The 23,489-nt window shown below is 44.8% G+C and overlaps 1 protein-coding gene across 5 annotated transcripts in view; it reads left to right on the top strand.

Annotated features, from left to right (window-relative positions):
• The window catches only part of LOC124018304 (phosphatase and actin regulator 3-like), a 101,608-nt gene that overhangs the window by 42,903 nt on the left and 35,216 nt on the right, over positions 1-23,489 (top strand). For all 5 annotated transcript variants that reach the window (XM_046333585.1, XM_046333605.1, XM_046333599.1 and 2 more), the window contains one exon: positions 5,783-5,936. In XM_046333585.1, coding sequence (XP_046189541.1) covers positions 5,783-5,936 — 154 coding nt within the window. The remainder of the gene's footprint in view (positions 1-5,782; positions 5,937-23,489) is intronic.

Below are 23,489 nucleotides of genomic sequence, written 5' to 3'. Positions count from 1 at the left end.
TCCCCAACAGTAGGGTCCAGGTGTAGCAGATGCAGAATGGACACCCCTCCCCAACAGTATGGTCCAGGTGTAGCAGATGTAGAATGGACACCCCTCCCCAACAGTAGGGTCCAGGTGTAGCAGATGCAGAATGGACAACCCCCCCTCCCCAACAGTAGGGTCCAGGTGTAGCAGATGTAGAATGGACACCCCTCCCCAACAGTAGGGTCCAGGTGTAGCAGATGTAGAATGGACACCCCTCCACAACAGTAGGGTCCAGGTGTAGCAGATGTAGAATGGACACCCCTCCCCAACAGTAGGGTCCAGGTGTAGCAGATGCAGAATGGACACCCCTCCCCAACAGTAGGGTCCAGGTGTAGCAGATGCAGAATGGACACCCCCCTCCCCTCCCTAACAGTAGGGTCCAGGTGTAGCAGATGCAGAATGGACACCCCTCCCCAACAGTAGGGTCCAGGTGTAGCAGATGCAGAATGGACACCCCTCCCCAACAGTAGGGTCCAGGTGTAGCAGATGCAGAATGGACACCCCTCCCCAACAGGAGGGTCCAGATGTAGCAGATGCATAGTGCTTGGCTATGGCTCCATGTATTATCCTCCAGCGGAGGTCAGCTGTCCTCTCCTCAACAGCTTTTTGGGAAGGCACCTGCACCAAACACACACCCGCCCACCTCGTCGATTTGACCCCTTCCAGGGAAGAAGCCCTGGCCACTTAAAAAAATATTATGTTCATGGCCTTCTTGCCCACCGCCTTGAACTGCCCCAGCTCCGCGGTATGGAAGGAAAGCAGCACGTCCTCCTTTAAAGAACAGGGGAACACATCATCCAGACCCTCCGTCCACCGATCAGAGTTAGAAGTATCAGTCACATACTGCTGATGAAGTACTGGCAAGGAGTCACAGACCTCAGCTTTGACGGATCCCCACTCTTTCTCTCAGCTCCTCCAATGATCTTCTTTTGCTCCACATCAGACGACCCAGCTTGGTACACACCTGAACACATAGCATGGGACTGGATGGCAGTATTATAAAAAAAGAGGCTCTTCAAAAAGCCACATATCTGCTCTATACAGTAGAGAGGCTCTATACAGCAGAGAGGCTCTATACAGCAGAGAGGCTCTATACAGCAGCGAGGCTCTATACAGTAGAGAGGCTATATACAGTAGAGAGGCTGTATACAGCAGAGAGGCTATATACAGTAGAGAGGCTACATACAGTAGAGAGGCTATATACAGTAGAGGCTATATACAGTAGAGGCTATATACAGTAGAGAGGCTATATACAGTAGAGAGGTTATATACAGTAGAGAGGCTATATACAGTAGAGGCTATATACAGTACAGAGAGGCTATATACAGTAGAGCTATATACAGTAGAGGCTATATACAGTAGAGGCTATATACAGCAGAGAGGCTATATACAGTAGCGAGGCTATATACAGTAGAGGCTATATACAGCTATATACAGTAGAGAGGCTATATACAGTAGGGAGTTATATACAGAGAGGCTATATACATACAGTAGCGAGGCTATATACAGTAGAGAGGCTATATACAGTAGAGAGGCTACAGCAGTAGAGAGGCTATATACAGTAGAGGGCTATATACAGTAGAGAGGATATATACAGTAGAGAGGCTATATACAGTAGGGAGGTTATATACAGTAGGCTATATACAGTAGAGGCTATATACAGTAGCGAGGCTATATACAGTAGAGAGGCTATATACAGTAGAGAGGCTCTATACAGAGGCTAGGCTCTATACAGTAGAGAGGCTATATAGAGATACAGTAGAGAGGCTATATACAGTAGAGTAGAGGCTATATACATACAGAGAGGCTATATACAGTAGAGAGGCTATATACAGTAGAGAGGTTATATACAGTAGAGAGGCTATATACAGTAGAGGCTATAGGCTATATAGGCTACATACAGTAGAGGCTATATACAGTAGAGGCTATATACAGTAGAGGCTATATACAGCAGAGGCTATATACAGTAGCGAGGCTATATACAGTAGCGAGGCTATATACAGTAGAGAGGCTATATACAGTAGAGAGGCTATATACAGTAGGGAGGTTATATACAGTAGAGGCTATATACAGTAGAGAGGCTATATACAGTAGCGAGGCTATATACAGTAGAGAGGCTATATACAGTAGAGAGGCTACATACAGTAGAGAGGCTATATACAGTAGAGGGGCTATATACAGTAGAGAGGCTATATACAGTTGAGAGGCTATATACAGTAGCGAGGCTAGTATACAGCTATATACAGTAGAGAGGCTATATACAGTAGAGAGGCTATATACAGTAGCGAGGCTATATACAGTAGCGAGGCTATATACAGTTGAGAGGCTATATACAGTAGAGAGGCTATATACAGTAGCGAGGCTATATACAGTAGAGAGGCTATATACAGTAGAGAGGCTATACAGTAGAGAGGCTATATACAGTAGAGGCTATATACAGTAGAGAGGCTATATACAGTAGAGAGGCTATATACAGTAGAGAGGCTATATACAGTAGAGAGGCTATATACAGTAGAGAGGCTATATACAGTAGAGAGGCTATATACAGTAGAGAGGCTATATACAGTAGAGGCTATATACAGTAGAGAGGCTATATACAGTAGAGAGGCTATATACAGTAGAGGGGCTATATACAGTAGCGAGGCTATATACAGTAGCGAGGACATAAAGTATCGAGGCTATATACAGTAGAGGCTATATACAGACACCGGTTAGTCAGGCTGATTGAGGTAGTATCTACATGTAGGTATGGTTAAAGTGACTATGCATATAAGATAAACAGAGCAGCAGCAGCGTAAAAGAGGGGTGGGGGGGGGGAATGCAAATAGTCTGGGTAGCCATTTGATTACCTGTTCAGGAGTCTTATGACTTGGGGGTAAAAACTGTTGAGAAGCCATTTTGTCCTAGACTTGGCTCCCCGGTACCGCTTGCCGTGCGGTAGCAGAGAGAACAGTCTATGACTGGGGTGGCTGGGGTCTTTGACCATTTTTAGGTCCTTCCTCTGACACCGCCTGGTTTAGAGGTCCTGGATGGCAGGAAGGTTGGCCCCAGTGATGTACTGGGCCGTTCGCACTACCCTCTGTAGTGCCTTGCGGTAAGAGGCAGAGCAATTGCTCTACCAGGCAGTGATGCAACCTGTCAGGATGCTCTCAATGTTGCAGCTGTAGAACCTATTGAGGATCTGAGGACCCATGTCAAATCTTTTCAGTCTCCTGAGGGGGAATAGGTTTTGTCGTGCCCTCTTCACGACTGTCTTGGTGTGTTTGGACAATGATAGTTTGTTGGAGATATGGACACCAAGGAACTTGAATCTCTCAACTTGCTCCACTACAGCCCCGTCGATGAGAATGGGGGCGTGCTCGGTCCTCCTTTTCCTGTAGTCCACAATCATCTCCTTTGTCTTGATCACATTGAGGGAGAGGTTGTTGTTCTGGCACCACACGGCCAGGTCTCTGACCTCCTCCCTATAGGCTGTCTCATTGTTGTCTGTGATCAGGCCTACCACTGTTGTGTCGTCTGCAAACTTAATGATGGTGTTGGAGTGGTGCCTGGCCATGCAGTTATGGGTGAACAGGGAGTACAGGAGGCTGTGTAGGCTGTGTCGACCCAGCTAGAACCATCACAGTACAACAGTCCCTGGGCTGCTAGAACCGTCCCTGTACAACAGTCCCTGGGCTGCAAGAACCGTCCCTGTACAACAGTCTCTGGGCTGCTAGAACCGTCCCTGTACAACAGTCTCTGGGGTACTAGAACCGTCCCTGTACAACAGTCTCTGGGCTGCTAGAACCGTCCCTGTACAACAGTCTCTGGGGTACTAGAACCGTCCCTGTACAACAGTCTCTGGGCTGCTAGAACCGTCCCTGTACAACAGTCTCTGGGCTGCTAGAACCGTCCCTGTACAACAGTCCCTGGGCTGCTAGAACCGTCCCTGGACAACAGTCCCTGGGCTGCTAGAACCGTCCCTGTACAACAGTCCCTGGGCTGCTAGAACCGTCCCTGTACAACAGTCTCAGGGCTGCTAGAACCGTCCCTGTACAACAGTCTCTGGGCTGCTAGAACCGTCCCTGTACAACAGTCTCTGGGCTGCTAGAACCGTCCCTGTACAACAGTCTCTGGGCTGCTAGAACCGTCCCTGTACAACAGTCTCTGGGGTACTAGAACCGTCCCTGTACAACAGTCTCTGGGCTGCTAGAACCATCCCTGTACAACAGTCTCTGGGGTACTAGAACCGTCCCTGTACAACAGTCTCTGGGGTACTAGAACCGTCCCTGTACAACAGTCTCTGGGGTACTAGAACCGTCCCTGTACAACAGTCTCTGGGTTGCTGTGAGCCTGAAAGCCATGATCCCAGAATAAATGTCCACCAGGCCTTGCCCACCCTCGTGCAGTGACAGGTACAGGGCTGCAGCCTTAATACAATGTTGTCCAGATCAGAAGGAATTGACAAGGGTCCTCTGAAGCTCTTGTATCAGGTGGCTGTAAAATCATTAGTCTGTGCCACAGGGTAGAGGCTGCTAGGTTATTGGCTACCAGCACCCTTCCCCTATGAGACAGTTGGGGTAGCACCCATTTAAACCTAGGCAATCTAGCACACACCTTCTCCACTACACCCACCCAATTATTATTTTTAAAGACATGGGAGCCTAGAAAAAAAAACATTGTCTTCCTCCCATCTCTGCCCCACTGAAGTCCTGTCTGTGTGTTACTGTGAAAGACAAGGGGTTCCCTCCCTTATAGACCTGCTGGGATATAGGTGTGTGTGTATGTGTGTGTTACTGTGAAAGACAGGGGGTTCCCTCCCTTATAGACCTGCTGGGATATAGGTGTGTGTGCGTGTGTGTGTGTGGTGTGTGTGTGTGTGTGTTACTGTGAAAGACAGGGGGTTCCCTCCCTTATAGACCTGCTGGGATGTGTGTGTGTGTGTGTGTGTGTGTGTGTGTGTGTGTGTGTGTGTGTGTGTGTGTGTGTGTGTGTGTGTGTGTGTGTGTTACTGTGTAAGACAGGGGGTTCCCTCCCTTATAGACCTGCTGGGATATAGGTGTGTGTGTGCGTGTGCGTGTGTGGTGTGTGTGCGTGTGTGTGTGTTTGTGTGTTACTGTGAAAGACAGGGGGTTCCCTCCCTTATAGACCTGCTGGGATATAGGTGTGTGTGTGTGTGTGTGTGTGTGTGTGTGTGTGTGTGTGTGTGTGTGTGTGTGTGTGTGTGTGTGTGTGTGTGTGTGTGTGTGTGTGTGTGTGTGTGTTACTGTGAAAGACAGGGGGTTCCCTCCCTTGTAGACCTGCTGGGATATAGGTGTGTGCGTGTGTGTGTGTGTGTGTGTGTTACTGTGAAAGACAGGGGGTTCCCTCCCTTATAGACCTGCTGGGATATAGGTGTGTGTGTGTGTGTGTGTGTGTGTGTGTGTGTGTGTGTGTGTGTGTGTGTGTGTGTGTGTGTGTGTGTGTGTGTGTGTGTGTGTGTGTGTGTGTGTGTGTGTGTGTGTGTTACTGTGAAAGACAGGGGGTTCCCTCCCTTATAGACCTGCTGGGATATAGGTGTGTGTGTGTGTGTTACTGTGAAAGACAGGGGGTTCCCTCCCTTATAGACCTGCTGGAATAATGGTAAAGACCCAGTGGGGTAATAATTGTGTGTCTCTGTGTGTGTGTGTGTGTGTGTGTGTGTGTGTGTGTGTGTGTGTGTGTGTGTGTGTGTGTGTGTGTGTGTGTGTGTGTGTGTGTGTGTGTGTGTGTGTGTGTGTGTGTGTGTGTGTGTGTGTAGGCACCCTGCCGCGGCGGATGCGTAAGGAGTTGTTAACGGTGAAGCTTCGTAACCGGCCCAGTCAGCAGGAGCTGGAGGACAGAAACATCTTCCCTGTTCGCTCAGACCTGGAGAGACAGGAGACACGACAGCACATAGAGACCAAGCTGGCCAAGTGAGTCCCCTATCTATCTATCTATCTATCTATCTATCTATCTATCTATCTATCTATCTATCTATCTATCTATCTATCTATCTATCTATCTATCTATCTATCTATCTATCTATCTATCTATCTATCTGTCTATCTATCTATCTATCTATCTGCCTATCTGCCTATCTGCCTATCTGCCTATCTGCCTATCTGCCTATCTGCCTATCTGCCTATCTGCCTATCTGCCTATCTGCCTATCTGCCTATCTGCCTATCTGCCTATCTGCCTATCTGCCTATCTGCCTATCTGCCTATCTGCCTATCTGCCTATCTATCTATCTATCTATCTATCTATCTATCTATCTATCTATCTATCTATCTATCTATCTATCTATCTATCTATCTATCTATCTATCTATCTGCCTATCTATCTATCTGCCTATCTATCTATCTGCCTATCTATCTATCTGCCTGCCTACCTGCCTACCTGTCTGTATATTGCCAGGTATGGGCGTATATCAATGTTTGACTTGTTTTCTAATTCTTTGTGGATCTGTGTAATCTGAGGGAAATATGTCTCTCTAATATGATCATTACATTGGACAGGAGGTTAGGAAGTGGATCTGTGTAATCTGAGGGAAATATGTCTCTCTAATATGGTCATACATTTCACAGGAGGTTAGGAAGTGCAGCTCAGTTTCCACCTCATTTTGTGGGCAGTGTGCACATAGCCTGTCTTCACTTGAGAGCCAGGTCTGCCAGATTTGTTTAATGTATGGTCGGTCTGTCACAGTGGCCAGGCATTCTGTTTAGGGCCAGATAGCATTTCAATGTGCTCTATTCCTTGGTTGATTCTGTCCAGTGTGTCAAATAATTATCTTTTTGCTTTCTCATAATTTGGTTGGGTCTAATTGTGTTGCTGTCCTGGGGCTTTGTGGGCGTTGTTTGTGTTTGTGAACAGAGCCCTAGAACCAGCTGGCTGAGGGCTCTTTTTTAGGGTCATCTCTCTGTAGGCGAGGGCTTTGTGGTGGAATGTGTGGGAATCCCTTTTAGGTGGTTGTAGAATTGAACAGCTCTTGTCTGGATGTAGATAACTAGCAGGGACAGTCTTAATTCTGCTCTGCATTGTTTGGGGTTTTGCCTTGTACACAAATTATATTTTTGTAGAATTCTACATGGAGAGTCTCAATTCAGTGTTTGTCAATTAATTTAGTGAATTCTTGGTTGGTGAGTGGACCCCAGACCTCACAACCATAGAGGGCAATGGGCTCTATGACTGATTGAAGTCCTGACCAATGCTGACCACAACTGAGCAATGCTGACCACAACTGACCAATGCTGACCAATACTGACCAATGCTGACCAATGCTGACCAATACTGACCAATGCTGACCAATGCTGACCAATACTGACCACAACTGACCAATGCTGACCACAACTGAACTACTACAGCCTGCAGGTGTCTTCTGTTCAGGTCCAGAGTTGCGACAGCCCGTGGGTTCACAGAGTACTGTTTTAATTAAGAGAAACGTGAGGGAGATCAGCTGTTATATTTAGAGTAACGTGAGGGAGATCAGCTGTTATATTTAGAGTAACGTGAGGGAGATCAGCTGTTATATTTAGAGTAATGTGAGGGAGATCAACTGTTATATTTAGAGTAACGTGAGGGAGATCAGCTGTTATATTTAGAGTAACGTGAGGGAGATCAGCTGTGTGTGTGTGTGTGTGTGTGTGTGTGTGTGTGTGTGTGTGTGTGTGTGCGCGTGTGCGCGCGTGCGTGCGTGCGTGTACTGTAGTGTTTGTATATTCTCTGTTTTCGGTTACAGGTAGAACCCTTTTTTGGCTTACAAACAACATCCTTTCTACAGAGGGTTCTACACGCAACCCAGAAGGTTTCTACCTGGAACCAATAAGGGTTCTCCTATGGGGAGAACCGAAGAACCCCTGAAGACCTATTTTTCTGTAGGAGTGTACAATCAAATATATCCTATCCTCTTATGACCAGGATTCTGAACACGAAACATGTCATCAGACCAGACTGTCTGCTTGAGGTTTTCAGTTTGGTCATCAGGAATGTTGATTTCAGTCCAGTTCACTTTTGTACAGTACACGGGTCCTTAATATAGCTTTGAACAGCTAGAGTATAACAGTATTTCATAACACCCGTCTGTACTGAATCCTAAATGCCTCTCTATTCCCTATACGAGCCCTACAAGGCTTTGTTAAAAGTAGTGCACTATATAGGAAATAGAGATCCTTCTGGGATGCAGAACACTGTCATTTTTATGAAATACTGTTGTACTCTAGCTGTTAAAAGCTATTTTAAGGACGCGTGTTCGCACTGCACAAAGAGAAAGAAATCAATATGACTGAACTGGGCACATTATTACAGTTTCTCAGTCGCTATGGTGCATTTTTCACATCATCCCTAACATGTGCAAAATAACAAGCGCATTTCTCAGAACAATTTGTGCAAACAATAGATATGTTTCTAAAGCTAGTCCGTCACTAAAAATCCTTAGTACATCTCTCAAAAGTAAATATTCATGCCAATGATCATGTCAGTGTCATCAGAATGATAAGTCATTGAGTCATTGTTCACGAACAAGGTCGTCAAAATGTTTAGGCATGTTGTCAATGTAACTGTGTACTTTGACAGTATTACCTGATGTAAACTACAGTTTGGATGACAGCTACTGTATTGAAAATGCACAAGGCTGCACTTCTATGGCATATATCAATATCAACAGTACTATTTACATATTACTGTATGTGGGTTATTGATTGAAAGAGACTGGACAACCCAAGGGGCACAAAGGAAAAAAAACTAAATTAGAAAGAAACACAGGAAACCACCCCTAAGGCACCACTTTGCCCGCAGCACTGTTGTGCTGTCTCTACACATCCAGACGTTCCTGTCTGTCAGCCCACATATTCTCATCCACATCACACCGGATATTTTCCCTTCCAATGCAACGTGGAAAGAATCTTTTGGAATGCCTTATCCATCCTCTGCAGGCGTCTACTGTGATGTCCTCACATGCTGCATCCATTGCAGCCAGCAGGGTCATCTGTGTGTGTGGCTGACGATCGTACACCTTCCACCTCCATGCTGAAAATAACTCCTCAATTGGGTTAAGGAATGGTGAATAAGGTGGGAGGAATTCTATGAGCATCCTCGGGTGGGTCACAAACCATTGCCTTATGATGTTTGATCGATGGAAACTCACATTATCACAAATGACCACGTACTTTGGCAATCCCCTCTAAACAGACCCCTCTCATCATCAGGGATGAGAGCCCTGTAGAGAGTCTCTAAAAAGTTGAGTAGATGCTGGGTGTTGTATGGCCCTATAAGGGGGATATGGGTTAGGACACCATGCTCCGAAATAGCAGCACACATGGTGATATTTCCTCCCCGTTGGCCTGGTAAATCCACAGTAGCTCTGTGACCGATGATATTCCGACCCCGCCTTCTGCATTTGGTCGGGATGAAGCCAGCCTCATCCACGTATACAAAGTTGTGAGAGGGTTCACTTGATTCCAACTCCATTATACGCTATATCCCAGAACACACAGTTTAATTTGTTTCGGTAAGGAAGAGTGACATAAAATGTACATATATTGCATGTTCCTTCCACAGCAATGGAAATGTGTGCAGTTTATGCTTACTGTACTATGTATCACTATAAAATGTTGCTGTAAAGTAGTTACATAGATATATGTTTTACCTGTACATACTGGTACCATAGCTCCTTAACTCTGTCCTCATTCCTTTGGAATGGTACACGGTACAGCTGTTTCATACTCATCTGGTTTCTATGCAGCACCCTGTCGATGGTTGAGATGCTAACCGTACGGATGTTTTCAAAGACATCGTTGTCTTCTATAATGTTCCTTTGTATTTCCCTGAGTCTCATGGCATTGTTTGCTTGGACCATGGTGCAAATAGCCTCCTCCTGTTGAGGTGTGAAAAGGCCTCTGCCACCGGTTTGAGGTAATCTTGCAGTCAGTCCTATGTGGGGAAATGCAGTGATGCATCGCATACTTTCACATAGACAAAAACTATGCAAACACACATTTTACTGTAAAACATACAGGTGGGTGCATGTAAGGTGCAGTCTGTATCTGTATAGAGTATATTTCTGTATGCTGTGAAATACAAGTGGACTACTGTAATATGAAGCATTGTAGGAGGTATACAGTATACTGCTTATATACAGTAACAGTGCACTGTACATTGGTGGACATACCTATTCTCTCTTCGAAACGTTAGAACTATTGAGGACACGGTTGATCTCACAATATTGGTCGTCCTTCTGTAGCTCAGTTGGTAGAGCATGGTGCTTGTAACGCCAGGGTAGTGGGTTCGATCCCCGGGACCACCCATACGTAGAATGTATGCACACATGACTGTAAGTCGCTTTGGATAAAAGCGTCTGCTAAATGGCATATATTATTATTATATTATTATATTCAGCTGCACCCTTCGACCCGCCTGATTGACAACATGGTCTACAATAGTGGCCCTTATGTCATCAGATATGCACCTATGTCCTCTTCTGCCTCTTCCTCTGTTTTGCCTTCCACCACACATCCTTGCTCCTCTTCTTCCTCCTCTTGGCTGTTGACCCTGCTCGTTTCCTGGTCCATCCTTTATTGGAAAATTGCAACTCTGTGTTGTGGTCTGTCTATATATGCTTGCCAATTGACTCTTCATGAGATGCACCTTTGAGCAATTTAGACAACTGGTTGACTGTTGGTTGAACTAACACTTTACATTCCTTCATGAGTGAGGGTCAATTTCACCTGCACGATACATCAATTCACGTTTTTGTACAAAAGGTCTAATAGAAATGTGTAAAACTATGCTTGACAGTTTATGACAAATAGTTCAACAATTTTGCATGTAATGGCTTATGCAAGGAACTAATGCCTAGATGTTTTGAGGGGTAAGACTATTCAACAGAGAACCATCTACTATATTTTGATCAACATGACATGAGCAATTGATAATGTGGAAAAAAGCTGACACTTGTACATTATCAATTGCAATTTGTTCAAGGGAATAAGAAATTGCTTTATTGATGTGCACAAGTGACTAGATGATTTGGAATTTGTACAAGTAGTATCAATAATTGTACTTTTGATCTAAGAAACGCACCAAAGCGACTGAGAAAAACTGTAAGTAGACAGATGAACAGGCAAGTATAGGCCAAAATGATTGGTCAGAACATAGTGTCAGAACATTGTCCATCTGTCTGTCGGATGATTGGTCAGAACATAGTGTCAGAACATTGTCCATCTGTCTGTCGGATGATTGGTCAGAACATAGTGTCAGAACATTGTCCATCTGTCTGTCGGATGATTGGTCAGAACATAGTGTCAGAACATTGTCCATCTGTCTGTCGGATGTTTTCAGACCATTACATTCATTTAAAACTAAACAGTTGTTACTGACAAATAAGCCATGCTATTAGGGTCAATTCAAATTGAAGTCTGAATTTCTACTGTCCAGTGTTAGGGTCAATTCAAATTGAAGTCTGAATTTCTATTGTCCAGTGTTAGGGTCAATTCAAATTGAAGTCTGAATTTCTACTGTCCAGTGCCTGAAGAGAGGCTCCAGTCTTCAGAATGTAGTGTGTCGACTCACTCTGTCCACAGCGGGTGAAAAAAACGTGTTTCGGTGATGCAACTTCCTTGTGTTATAAAGGACATTTCACCAAGACAGATATTATTTATTTTTTATGTGCGGTGTAGGTTTCTCGTAACAACTTTTGAAGACTTTACATTTATGTGTGTCTCCGTCCTCAAAGTTGTTTCCGATTGGTCGAATAATTATTTGAACATTCAACCACCTCCGTTGGTTGGTCGTTCAGAGAGAGGGGGTTGGACACTGGTAAGTTGTTGCCATTGATGATCAGCTCCTTTTATCTTTTCATTAACATTTACATTTAAGTCATTTAGCAGACGCTCTTATCCAGAGCGACTTACAAATTGGTGCATTCACCTTATGACATCCAGTGGAACAGTCACTTTACAATAGTGCATCTAAATCTTAAAGGGGGGTGAGAGGGATTACTTATCCTATCCTAGGTATTCCTTAAAGAGGTGGGGTTTCAGGTGTCTCCAGAAGGTGGTGATTGACTCCGCTGTCCTGGCGTCGTGAGGGAGTTTGTTCCACCATTGGCGGGCCAGAGCAGCGAACAGTTTTGACTGGGCTGAGCGGGAGCTGTACTTCCTCAGTGGTAGGGAGGCGAGCAGGCCAGAGGTGGATGAACGCAGTGCCCTTGTTTGGGTGTAGGGCCTGATCAGAGCCTGGAGGTACTGAGGTGCCGTTCCCCTCACAGCTCCGTAGGCAAGCACCATGGTCTTGTAGCGGATGCGAGCTTCAACTGGAAGCCAGTGGAGAGAGCGGAGGAGCGGGGTGGCGTGAGAGAACTTGGGAAGGTTGAACACCAGACGGGCTGCGGCGTTCTGGATGAGTTGAAGGGGTTTAATGGCACAGGCAGGGAGCCCAGCCAACAGCGAGTTGCAGTAATCCAGACGGGAGATGACAAGTGCCTGGATTAGGACCTGCGCCGCTTCCTGTGTGAGGCAGGGTCGTACTCTGCGGATGTTGTAGAGCATGAACCTACAGGAACGGGCCACCGCCTTGATGTTGGTTGAGAACGACAGGGTGTTGTCCAGGATCACGCCAAGGTTCTTAGCGCTTTGGGAGGAGGACACAATGGAGTTGTCAACCGTGATGGCGAGATCATGGAACGGGCAGTCCTTCCCGGGAGGAAGAGCAGCTCCATCTTGCCGAGGTTCAGCTTGAGGTGGTGATCCGTCATCCACACTGATATGTCTGCCAGACATGCAGAGATGCGATTCGCCACCTGGTCATCAGAAGGGGGAAAGGAGAAGATTAATTGTGTGTCGTCTGCATAGCAATGATAGGAGAGACCATGTGAGGTTATGACAGAGCCAAGTGACTTGGTGTATAGCGAGAATAGGAGAGGGCCTAGAACAGAGCCCTGGGGGACACCAGTGGTGAGAGCGCGTGGTGAGGAGACAGATTCTCGCCACGCCACCTGGTAGGAGCGACCTGTCAGGTAGGACGCAATCCAAGCGCGGGCCGCGCCGGAGATGCCCAACTCGGAGAGGGTGGAGAGGAGGATCTGATGGTTCACAGTATCGAAGGCAGCCGATAGATCTAGAAGGATGAGAGCAGAGGAGAGAGAGTTAGCTTTAGCAGTGCGGAGCGCCTCCGTGATACAGAGGAGAGCAGTCTCAGTTGAATGACTAGTCTTGAAACCTGACTGATTTGGATCAAGAAGGTCATTCAGAGAGAGATAGCGGAGAGCTGGCCAAGGACGGCACGTTCAAGAGTTTTGGAGAGAAAAGAAAGAAGGGATACTGGTCTGTAATTGTTGACATTGGAGGGATCGAGTGTAGGTTTTTTCAGAAGGGGTGCAACTCTCGCTCTCTTGAAGACGGAAGGGACTTAGCCAGCGGTCAGGGATGAGTTGATGAGCGAGGTGAGGTAAGGGAGAAGGTCTCCGGAAATGGTCTGGAGAAGAGAGGAGGGGATAGGGTCAAGCGGGCAGGTTGTTGGGCGGCCGGCCGTCACAAGACGCGAGATTTCATCTGGAGAGAGAGGGGAGAAAGAGGTCAGAGCACGGGGTAGGGCAGTGTTAGCAGAACCAGCGGTGTCGTTTGGCTTAGCAAACGAGGATCGGATGTCGTCGACCTTCTTTTCAAAATGGTTGACGAAGTCATCTGCAGAGAGGGAGGATGGGGGGAGGGGAGGAGGATTCAGGAGGGAGGAGAAGGTGGCAAAGAGCTTCCTAGGGTTAGATGCAGATGCTTGGAATTTAGAGTGGTAGAAAGTGATTTAGCAGCAGAGACAGAGGAGGAAAATGTAGAGAGGAGGGAGTGAAAGGATGCCAGGTCCGCAGGGAGGCGAGTTTTCCTCCATTTCCGCTCGGCTGCCCGGAGCCCTGTTCTGTGAGCTCGCAATGAGTCATCGAGCCACGGAGCGGGAGGGGAGGACCGAGCCGGCCTGGAGGATAGGGGACATAGAGAGTCAAAGGATGCAGAGAGGGAGGAGAGGAGGGTTGAGGAGGCAGAATCAGGAGATAGGTTGGAGAAGGTTTGAGCAGAGGGAAGAGATGATAGGATGGAAGAGGAGAGAGTAGCGGGGGAGAGAGAGCGAAGGTTTGGGCGGCGCGATACCATCCGAGTAGGGGCAGTGTGGGAGGTGTTGGATGAGAGCGAGAGGGAAAAGGATACAAGGTAGTGGTCGGAGACTTGGAGGGGAGTTGCAATGAGGTTAGTGGAAGAACAGCATCTAGTAAAGATGAGGTCGAGCGTATTGCCTGCCTTGTGAGTAGGGGGGAAGGTGAGAGGGTGAGGTCAAAGAGGAGAGGAGTGGAAAGAAGGAGGCAGAGAGGAATGAGTCAAAGGTAGACGTGGGGAGGTTAAAGTCGCCCAGAACTGTGAGAGGTGAGCCGTCCTCAGGAAAGGAGCTTATCAAGGCATCAAGCTCATTGATGAACTCTCCGAGGGAACCTGGAGGGCGATAAATGATAAGGATGTTAAGCTTGAAAGGGCTGGTAACTGTGACAGCATGGAATTCAAAGGAGGCGATAGACAGATGGGTAAGGGGAGAGAGAGAGAATGACCACTTGGGAGAGATGAGGATCCCGGTGCCACCACCCCGCTGACCAGAAGCTCTCGGGGTGTGCGAGAACACGTGGGCGGACGAAGAGAGAGCAGTAGGAGTAGCAGTGTTGTCTGTGGTGATCCATGTTTCCGTCAGTGCCAAGAAGTCGAGGGACTGGAGGGAGGCATAGGCTGAGATGAACTCTGCCTTGTTGGCCGCAGATCGGCAGTTCCAGAGGCTACCGGAGACCTGGAACTCCACGTGGGTCGTGCGCGCTGGGACCACCAGATTAGGGTGGCTGCGGCCACGCTGTGTGGAGCGTTTGTATGGTCTGTGCAGAGAGGAGAGAACAGGGATAGACAGACACATAGTTGACAGGCTACAGAAGAGGCTACGCTAATGCAAAGGAGATTGGAATGACAAGTGGACTACACGTCTCGAATGTTCAGAAAGTTAAGCTTACGTAGCAACTGCTGAAGTAGGCTAGCTGGCAGTGTGTGCGTTGTTGACACTACACTAATCAAGTCGTTCCGTTGAGTGTAATAGTTTCGACAGTGCTGCTATTCGGGGGCTAGCTGGCTAGCTAGCAGTGTTGTTTACGTTACGTTGCGTTAAAAGAACGACAATAGCTGGCTAGCTAACCTAGAAAATTGCTCTAGACTACACAATTATCTTTGATACAAAGACGGCTATGTAGCTAGCTATGTAGCTAGCTACAATCAAACAAATCAAACCGTTGTACTGTAATGAAATGAAATGAAAATGTGATACTACCTGTGAATGCGACCGGGTTGTGAGTCTATTCAGTAGACGTTGGCTAGCTGTTGGCTAGCTGTCGGCTAGCTGTCGGCTAGCTGTTGGCTAGCTGTTGGCTAGCTAGCAGAGTCTCCTACGTTAAGGACGACAAATAGCTGGCTAGCTAACCTCGGTAAATTAAGATAATCACTCTAAGACTACACACTCTAAACTACACAATTATCTTGGATACGAAGACAGCAAAGACAGCTATGTAGCTAGCTAACACTACACTAATCAAGTCGTTCGGTTGAGTGTAATAGTTCTACAGTGCAGCTAATCGGTGGACGTTAGCTAGCTGGCTAGTGAAGACTACGTTAGGACGGCGAAATACGATAATTACGCAATTATCTTTGATACAAAGACGGCTATGTAGCTAGCTAAGAAGAAATTGCTAAGATTAGACAAATCAAACCGTTGTGCTATAATGAAATGTAATGAAAAAGTTATACTACCTGCGGAGCGAAGTGCCGATGCGACCGCTCGCTCCAACCCGGAAGCATTGATGTGGAGGGCCACTTGACCGGCACCATTCTAGAAGGTTGTTGGTCTGTTTCTAAATAGCTGTCCCCATCTGTAGTAGCATCTTTAATAAAGAGCCCTACCAGAGCCTGATATTAGCTAGCTAACGTTGATCCTGGTTGGTTAGTTACCTGCAGTTTCATGCAGGGTAGTGACATTATGAGTTGGTATTATGTTTCAGTGTTTAGCTAGCCAGCTAGCCACATTTCTATTCAAAAGACTCCACTATGCAAGTTACCATTTCAATAGAATGTTCATGATGTCACTGCGACAACTGTCGATAGACGAAGCTGGTAAATTCGCTCTGGCTATCTACTCTGATTTCAGAGCACTGTCATTTGAGTATGCCAGAGCGCTCTGGATAACATAAAAACAGCCTAACTACTAGGGTCAGTAAAATGGTCAGAGTGAGCTGTTCTCTCTTTTGTGTCTGGAAGTAGCTAGCAAGCTAGCCAACGTTAGCCGGTTAGCTTGGGTGCTTGACTGCTGTTGTGAGGTCAGAACGCTCGGATCAACCCTACTCCTCAGCCAGAGCGTCCAGTGTGGCTCTGAACGCTCCGAGAGCGAAATGCTCTGAAGTTACGAACGTCCGGAGCGCACTCTGGCATTCCAGATTAAATGTACGAACACACCTGTAGTATAAACCAACCTTTAGTCTTGAAATCTTTGGTTGTTTAGTACATGGCCTCATATGTGAATCCTTAAAGAGATGGGTGGGGCTAAGGCTTGAGAGGGTGTGAACGATGCTGAATGGGTGGGGCTAAGGCTTGAGAGGGTGTGAACGATGCTGAATGGGTGGGGCTAAGGCTTGAGAACCATGCTGAATGGGTGGGGCTAAGGCTTGAGAGGGTGTGAACGATGCTGAATGGGTGGGGCTAAGGCTTGAGAGGGTGTGAACCATGCTGAATGTGGGGCTAAGGCTTGAGAGGGTGTGAACGATGCTGAATGGGTGGGGCTAAGGCTTGAGAGGGTGTGAACGATGCTGAATGGGTGGGGCTAAGGCTTGAGAGGTGTAAACGATGCTGAATGGGTGGGGCTGCTGAATGGGTGGGGCTAAGGCTTGAGAGGGTGTAAACGATGCTGAATGGGTGGGGCTAAGGCTTGAGAGGGTGTGAACGATGCTGAATGGGTGGGGCTAAGGCTTGAGAAGGTGTGAACGATGCTGAATGGGTGGGGCTAAGGCTTGAGAAGGTGTGAACGATGCTGAATGGGTGTAGACAAAGAAGAGCTCTCCAGCAGGTGTATCAAAACACTGAAGGGCCATTTTCTCAAAAGTGAGTTTGCAGTTTATCAACTTTCAAATAAAAAATACTTTCCCATTGTTCTTCAACTGTAGTGTATTATATATCATTTTGTAGCTCTGAGTCTCTACTTTTATCCAATGTAAACAACACAATTTCAAACTTTGCTACCTAAGATCGATTGGAGCCGGTCGGTCACATGTCTCTATGTATCTATAGCTCTGTATTTCTCTGAATATCGATATATCTGTATTTCTATATCTCTGTATGTCTATATCTCTATGTATTTATATATCTGTATATCTCTGTATATCTATACCTCTGTATATCTCTATATATCTATGTCTTTGTATATCTATATCTCTGTATATCTATATATATCTATATCTCTATATGTCTATATCTCTGTATATCTATATATATATCTATATCTCTGTATATCTATATCTCTGTATATCTATATCTCTGTATATCTATATCTCTGTATATCTATATATATCTATATCTCCATATATCTATGTCTTTGTATGTCTATATCTCTGTATATCTATATCTCTGTATATCTATATCTATATATCTATGTCTTTGTATATCTATATCTATATATATCTATATCTCTGTAATTATTTGCCTCCTCCTTCATTGTATTTCCAAACAACTGTAAAGCAGAGTAGAATGCTCAGTCTGGCATCAATCCAAAACAAATGTTCAAAACAATATTGTCACGAAACATGCAACCCATGAATAGCTTTGAGAAAACCAATGTTCTCCAGCTCTTTCTCCGTGGAGATATTTGTAGGGGGTGGCGGCTATTTTTAGACTGGAAGAGGTGAATAAGGAAAAGCCTCTCTCTCTCTCTCTCTCTCTCTCTCTCTCTCTCTCTCTCTCTCTCTCTCTCTCTCTCTCTCTCTCTCTCTCTCTCTCTCTCTCCTCTCTCTCTGTCTCTCTCTGTCTCTCTCTGTCTGTCTCTCTCTCTCTCTCTCTCTCTCTCTCTCTCTCTCTCTCTCTCTCTCTCTGTCTCTCTCTCTCTCTCTCTCTCTCTCTCTCTCTCTCTCTCTCTCTCTCTCTCTCTCTCTCTCTCTCTCTCTGTCTCTCTCTCTCTCTCTGTCTCTCTCTCTCTCTCTCTCTCTCTCTCTCTCTCTCTCTCTCTCTCTCTCTCTCTCTCTCTCTCTCTCTCTCTGTGGGAGGAGAGGAAGGGAGGAGAGGAAGAGAAGAGAGGGATTAATGATGTGAGCAAGGGGAGGGGGAGAGGGGCGGAAAAGAGCAGCAGAGTAGTGGGAAGAGGAGAGCTACCATGTGAGCAGGGGAGAGGGGAAGATCTCCACTAGTTCCTGCCAAGGCAGCAGCTACTCTTCCTGGGGTTTATTATGGATCCCCATTAGTTCCTGCCAAGGCAGCAGCTACTCTTCCTGGGGTTTATTATGGATCCCCATTAGTTCCTGCCAAGGCAGCAGTTACTCTTCCTGGGGTTTATTATGGATCCCCATTAGTTCCTGCCAAGGCAGCAGCTACTCTTCCTGAGGTTTATTATGGATCCTCATTAGTTCTGTATATCTATATATCTGTATTTCCATATCTCTGTATACTGTATCTATATCACTGTATATATATATCTCTATGTATTTATATATCTGTATATCTATACCTCTGTATATCTCTATATATTTATGCATTTGTATATCTATATCTCTGTATATCTGTATATCTATGTATTTGTATATCTATATCTCTGTATATCTATATATATATATATCTCTATATATCTATGTCTTTGTATATCTATATCTCTGTATATCTATATCTCTATATATATATCTCTATATATCTATGTCTTTCTATATCTATATCTCTATATATCTATGTATTTGTATGTCTATATCTCTGTATATCTATATATATCTATATCTCTATATATCTATGTCTTTGTATATCTATATATATCTATATCTCTGTAATTATTTGCCTCCTCCTTCATTGTATTTCCAAGCAACTGTAAAGCAGAGTAGAATGCTCAGTCTGGCATCAATCCAAAACAAATGTTCAAAACAATATTGTCACGAAACATGCAACCCATGAATAGCTTTGAGAAAACCAATGTTCTCCAGCTCTTTCTCAGTGGAGATATTTGTAGGGGGTGGCGGCTATTTTTAGACTGGAAGAGGTGAATAAGGAAAAGCCTCTCTCTCTCTCTCTCTCTCTCTCTCTCTCTCTCTCTCTCTCTCTCTCTCTCTCTCTCTCTCTCTCTCTCTCTGTCTCTGTCTCTCTCTCTCTCTCTGTCTCTCTCTCTCTCTCTCTCTCTCTCTCTCTCTCTCTCTCTCTCTCTCTCTCTCTCTCTCTCTCTCTCTCTCTCTCTCTCTCTCTCTCTCTCTCTCTCTCTCTCTCTCTCTCTGTGAGGAGAGGAAGGGAGGAGAGGAAGAGAAGAGAGGGATTAATGATGTGAGCAAGGGGAGGGGGAGAGGGGCGGAAAAGAGCAGCAGAGTAGTGGGAAGAGGAGAGCTACCATGTGAGCAGGGGAGAGGGGAAGATCTCCACTAGTTCCTGCCAAGGCAGCAGCTACTCTTCCTGGGGTTTATTATGGATCCCCATTAGTTCCTGCCAAGGCAGCAGTTACTCTTCCTGGGGTTTATTATGGATCCCCATTAGTTCCTGCCAAGGCAGCAGTTACTCTTCCTGGGGTTTATTATGGATCCCCATTAGTTCTGTATATCTATATATCTGTATTTCCATATCTCTGTATACTGTATCTATATCACTGTATATATATATCTCTATGTATTTATATATCTGTATATCTATACCTCTGTATATCTCTATATATTTATGAATTTGTATATCTATATCTCTGTATATCTATATCTCTGTATATCTGTATATCTATGTATTTGTATATCTATATCTCTGTATATCTATATATATCTATATCTCTATATATCTATGTCTTTGTATGTCTATATCTCTGTATATCTATATCTCTATATATCTATATCTATATATCTATGTCTTTCTATATCTATATCTCTGTATATCTATATCTCTATATATCTATGTATTTGTATGTCTATATCTCTGTATATCTATATATATCTATATCTCTATATATCTATGTCTTTGTATATCTATATATATCTATATCTCTGTAATTATTTGCCTCCTCCTTCATTGTATTTCCAAGCAACTGTAAAGCAGAGTAGAATGCTCAGTCTGGCATCAATCCAAAACAAATGTTCAAAACAATATTGTCACGAAACATGCAACCCATGAATAGCTTTGAGAAAACCAATGTTCTCCAGCTCTTTCTCAGTGGAGATATTTGTAGGGGGTGGCGGCTATTTTTAGACTGGAAGAGGTGAATAAGGAAAAGCCACTCTCTCTCTCTCTCTCTGTCTCTTCTCTCTCTCTCTCTCTCTCTCTCTCTCTCTCTCTCTCTCTCTCTCTCTCTCTCTCTCTCTCTCTGTCGTGGGAGGAGAGGAAGGGGAAGAAGAGGGATTGATGATGTGAGCAAGGGGAGGGGGAGAGAGGGGGAAAAGAGCAGCAGAGTAGTGGGAAGAGGAGAGCTACCATGTGAGCAGGGGAGAGGGGAAGATCTCCACTAGTTCCTGCCAAGGCAGCAGCTACTCTTCCTGGGGTTTATTATGGATCCCCATTAGTTCCTGCCAAGGCAGCAGTTACTCTTCCTGGGGTTTATTATGGATCCCCATTAGTTCCTGCCAAGGCAGCAGTTACTCTTCCTGGGGTTTATTATGGATCCCCATTAGTTCTGTATATCTATATATCTGTATTTCCATATCTCTGTATACTGTATCTATATCACTGTATATATATATCTCTATGTATTTATATATCTGTATATCTATACCTCTGTATATCTCTATATATTTATGAATTTGTATATCTATATCTCTGTATATCTATATCTCTGTATATACATTTACATTTAACATTTAAGTCATTTAGCAGACGCTCTTATCCAGAGCGACTTACAAATTGGATCTGTATATCTATGTATTTGTATATCTATATCTCTGTATATCTATATATATCTATATCTCTATATATCTATGTCTTTGTATGTCTATATCTCTGTATATCTATATCTCTATATATCTATATCTATATATCTATGTCTTTCTATATCTATATCTCTGTATATCTATATCTCTATATATCTATGTATTTGTATGTCTATATCTCTGTATATCTATATATATCTATATCTCTATATATCTATGTCTTTGTATATCTATATATATCTATATCTCTGTAATTATTTGCCTCCTCCTTCATTGTATTTCCAAGCAACTGTAAAGCAGAGTAGAATGCTCAGTCTGGCATCAATCCAAAACAAATGTTCAAAACAATATTGTCACGAAACATGCAACCCATGAATAGCTTTGAGAAAACCAATGTTCTCCAGCTCTTTCTCAGTGGAGATATTTGTAGGGGTGGCGGCTATTTTTAGACTGGAAGAGGTGAATAAGGAAATTTCTCTCTCTCTCTCTCTCTCTCTCTCTCTCTCTCTCTCTCTCTCTCTCTCTCTCTCTCTCTCTCTCTCTCTCTCTCTCTCTCTCTCTCTCTGTGGGAGGAGAGGAAGGGAAGAGAGGGATTGATGATGTGAGCAAGGGGAGGGGGAGAGAGGGGCGGAAAAGAGCAGCAGAGTAGTGGGAAGAGGAGAGCTATCATGTGAGCAGGGGGAGAGGGGAAGATCTCCACTAGTTCCTGCCAAGGCAGCAGCTTGGGGTTTATTATGGATCCCCATTAGTTCAATTTTTTAAAAATTGTATTATCTTTTACCAGATCTAATGTGTTATATTCTCCTACAGTAATTCCACATTTTAAAAAACTTAAAAATGTTTCCTATTAAATGGTACAAAGAATATGCATATCCTTGCTTCTGGTCCTGAGCTACAGGCAGATAGATTTGGGTGTGTCATTGTAGGTCCTGAGCTACAGGCAGTTAGATTTGGGAATGTCATTTTAGGTCCTGAGCTACAGGCAGTTAGATTTGGGTATGTCATTTTAGGTCCTGAGCTACAGGCAGATAGATTTGGGTGTGTCATTGTAGGTCCTGAGCTACAGGCAGTTAGATTTGGGAATGTCATTTTAGGTCCTGAGCTACAGGCAGTTTTTATTTTTTTATTTTACCTTTATTTAACCAGGCAAGTCAGTTAAGAACAAATTCTTATTTTCAATGACGGCCTAGGAACAGTGGGTTAACTGCCTGTTCAGGGGCAGAACGACAGATTTTGTACCTTGTCAGCTCAGGGATTTGAACTTGCAACCTTTCGTTTACTAGTCCAATGCTCTAACCACTAGGCTACCCTGCCTCCTCTACACTCTAACCACTAGGCTACCCTGCCACCCCAGTTAGATTTGGGTATGTCATTGTAGGTCCTGAGCTAGGCTACCCTAGGCTACCCTGCCTCCTCTACACTCTAACCACTAGGCTACCCTGCCTCCTCTACACTCTAACCACTAGGCTACCCTGCCACCCCAGTTAGATTTGGGTATGTCATTGTAGGTCCTGAGCAGTTAGATTTGGGTATGTTAGATTTGGGTATGTCATTTTAGGCAACAATTTGAACCGATCCTTAGGTGCTCCAAAGCTTTTTACTTTCGTTCTGTAATTTAGCTTTGTTTCATAGTACAGCTTCTTCTTCTTTTTGTTTAGTTTAGTCACATGATTTCTCAATTTACAGAACGCATGACGATCAGCTGTGCAGCCAGATTTATTGGTCATTCCTTTCTGCCTCGTCCCTCTCAAACATTTTTTTCAATTCCCTCGTCAATCCCCTGGGATTTAAGAGTTTTTACGGTCATTTTCTTTATGGGTTAAATGAGGCAAGTGGAGCATCTGGTTGCTTCTCAATACACAGACCAGATCTTCTGTGGTTCTGGCCTTTCTAGGGAGTTTTTTCTTAGTCACCGTGCTTCTACACCTGCATTGCTTGGTGTTTGGGGGTTTTAGGCTGGGTTTCTGTACAGCACTTTGAGACATTAGCTGATGTACGAAGGGATTTATAAATACATTTTATTTTATTTGGCCAGAAGATATTCTTTAGATTTTCAACATCGGGATCATTAGGCCCAGCCTGACCTCTTATACACTATATTAGGCCCAGCCTGACCTCTTATACACTATATTAGGCCCAGCCTGACCTCTTATACACTATATTAGGCCCAGCCTGACCTCTTATACACTATATTAGGCCCAGCCTGACCTCTTATACACTATATTAGGCCCAGCCTGACCTCTTATACACTATATTAGGCCCAGCCTGACCTCTTATACACTATATTAGGCCCAGCCTGACCTCTTATACACTATATTAGGCCCAGCCTGACCTCTTATACACTATATTAGGCCCAG

This window comes from Oncorhynchus gorbuscha, linkage group LG03 (genome assembly GCF_021184085.1).
Source record: "Oncorhynchus gorbuscha isolate QuinsamMale2020 ecotype Even-year linkage group LG03, OgorEven_v1.0, whole genome shotgun sequence".
In the NCBI taxonomy this organism is placed as follows: domain Eukaryota; kingdom Metazoa; phylum Chordata; class Actinopteri; order Salmoniformes; family Salmonidae; genus Oncorhynchus; species Oncorhynchus gorbuscha.
This window is presented reverse-complemented; position numbering and strand designations above follow the sequence as displayed.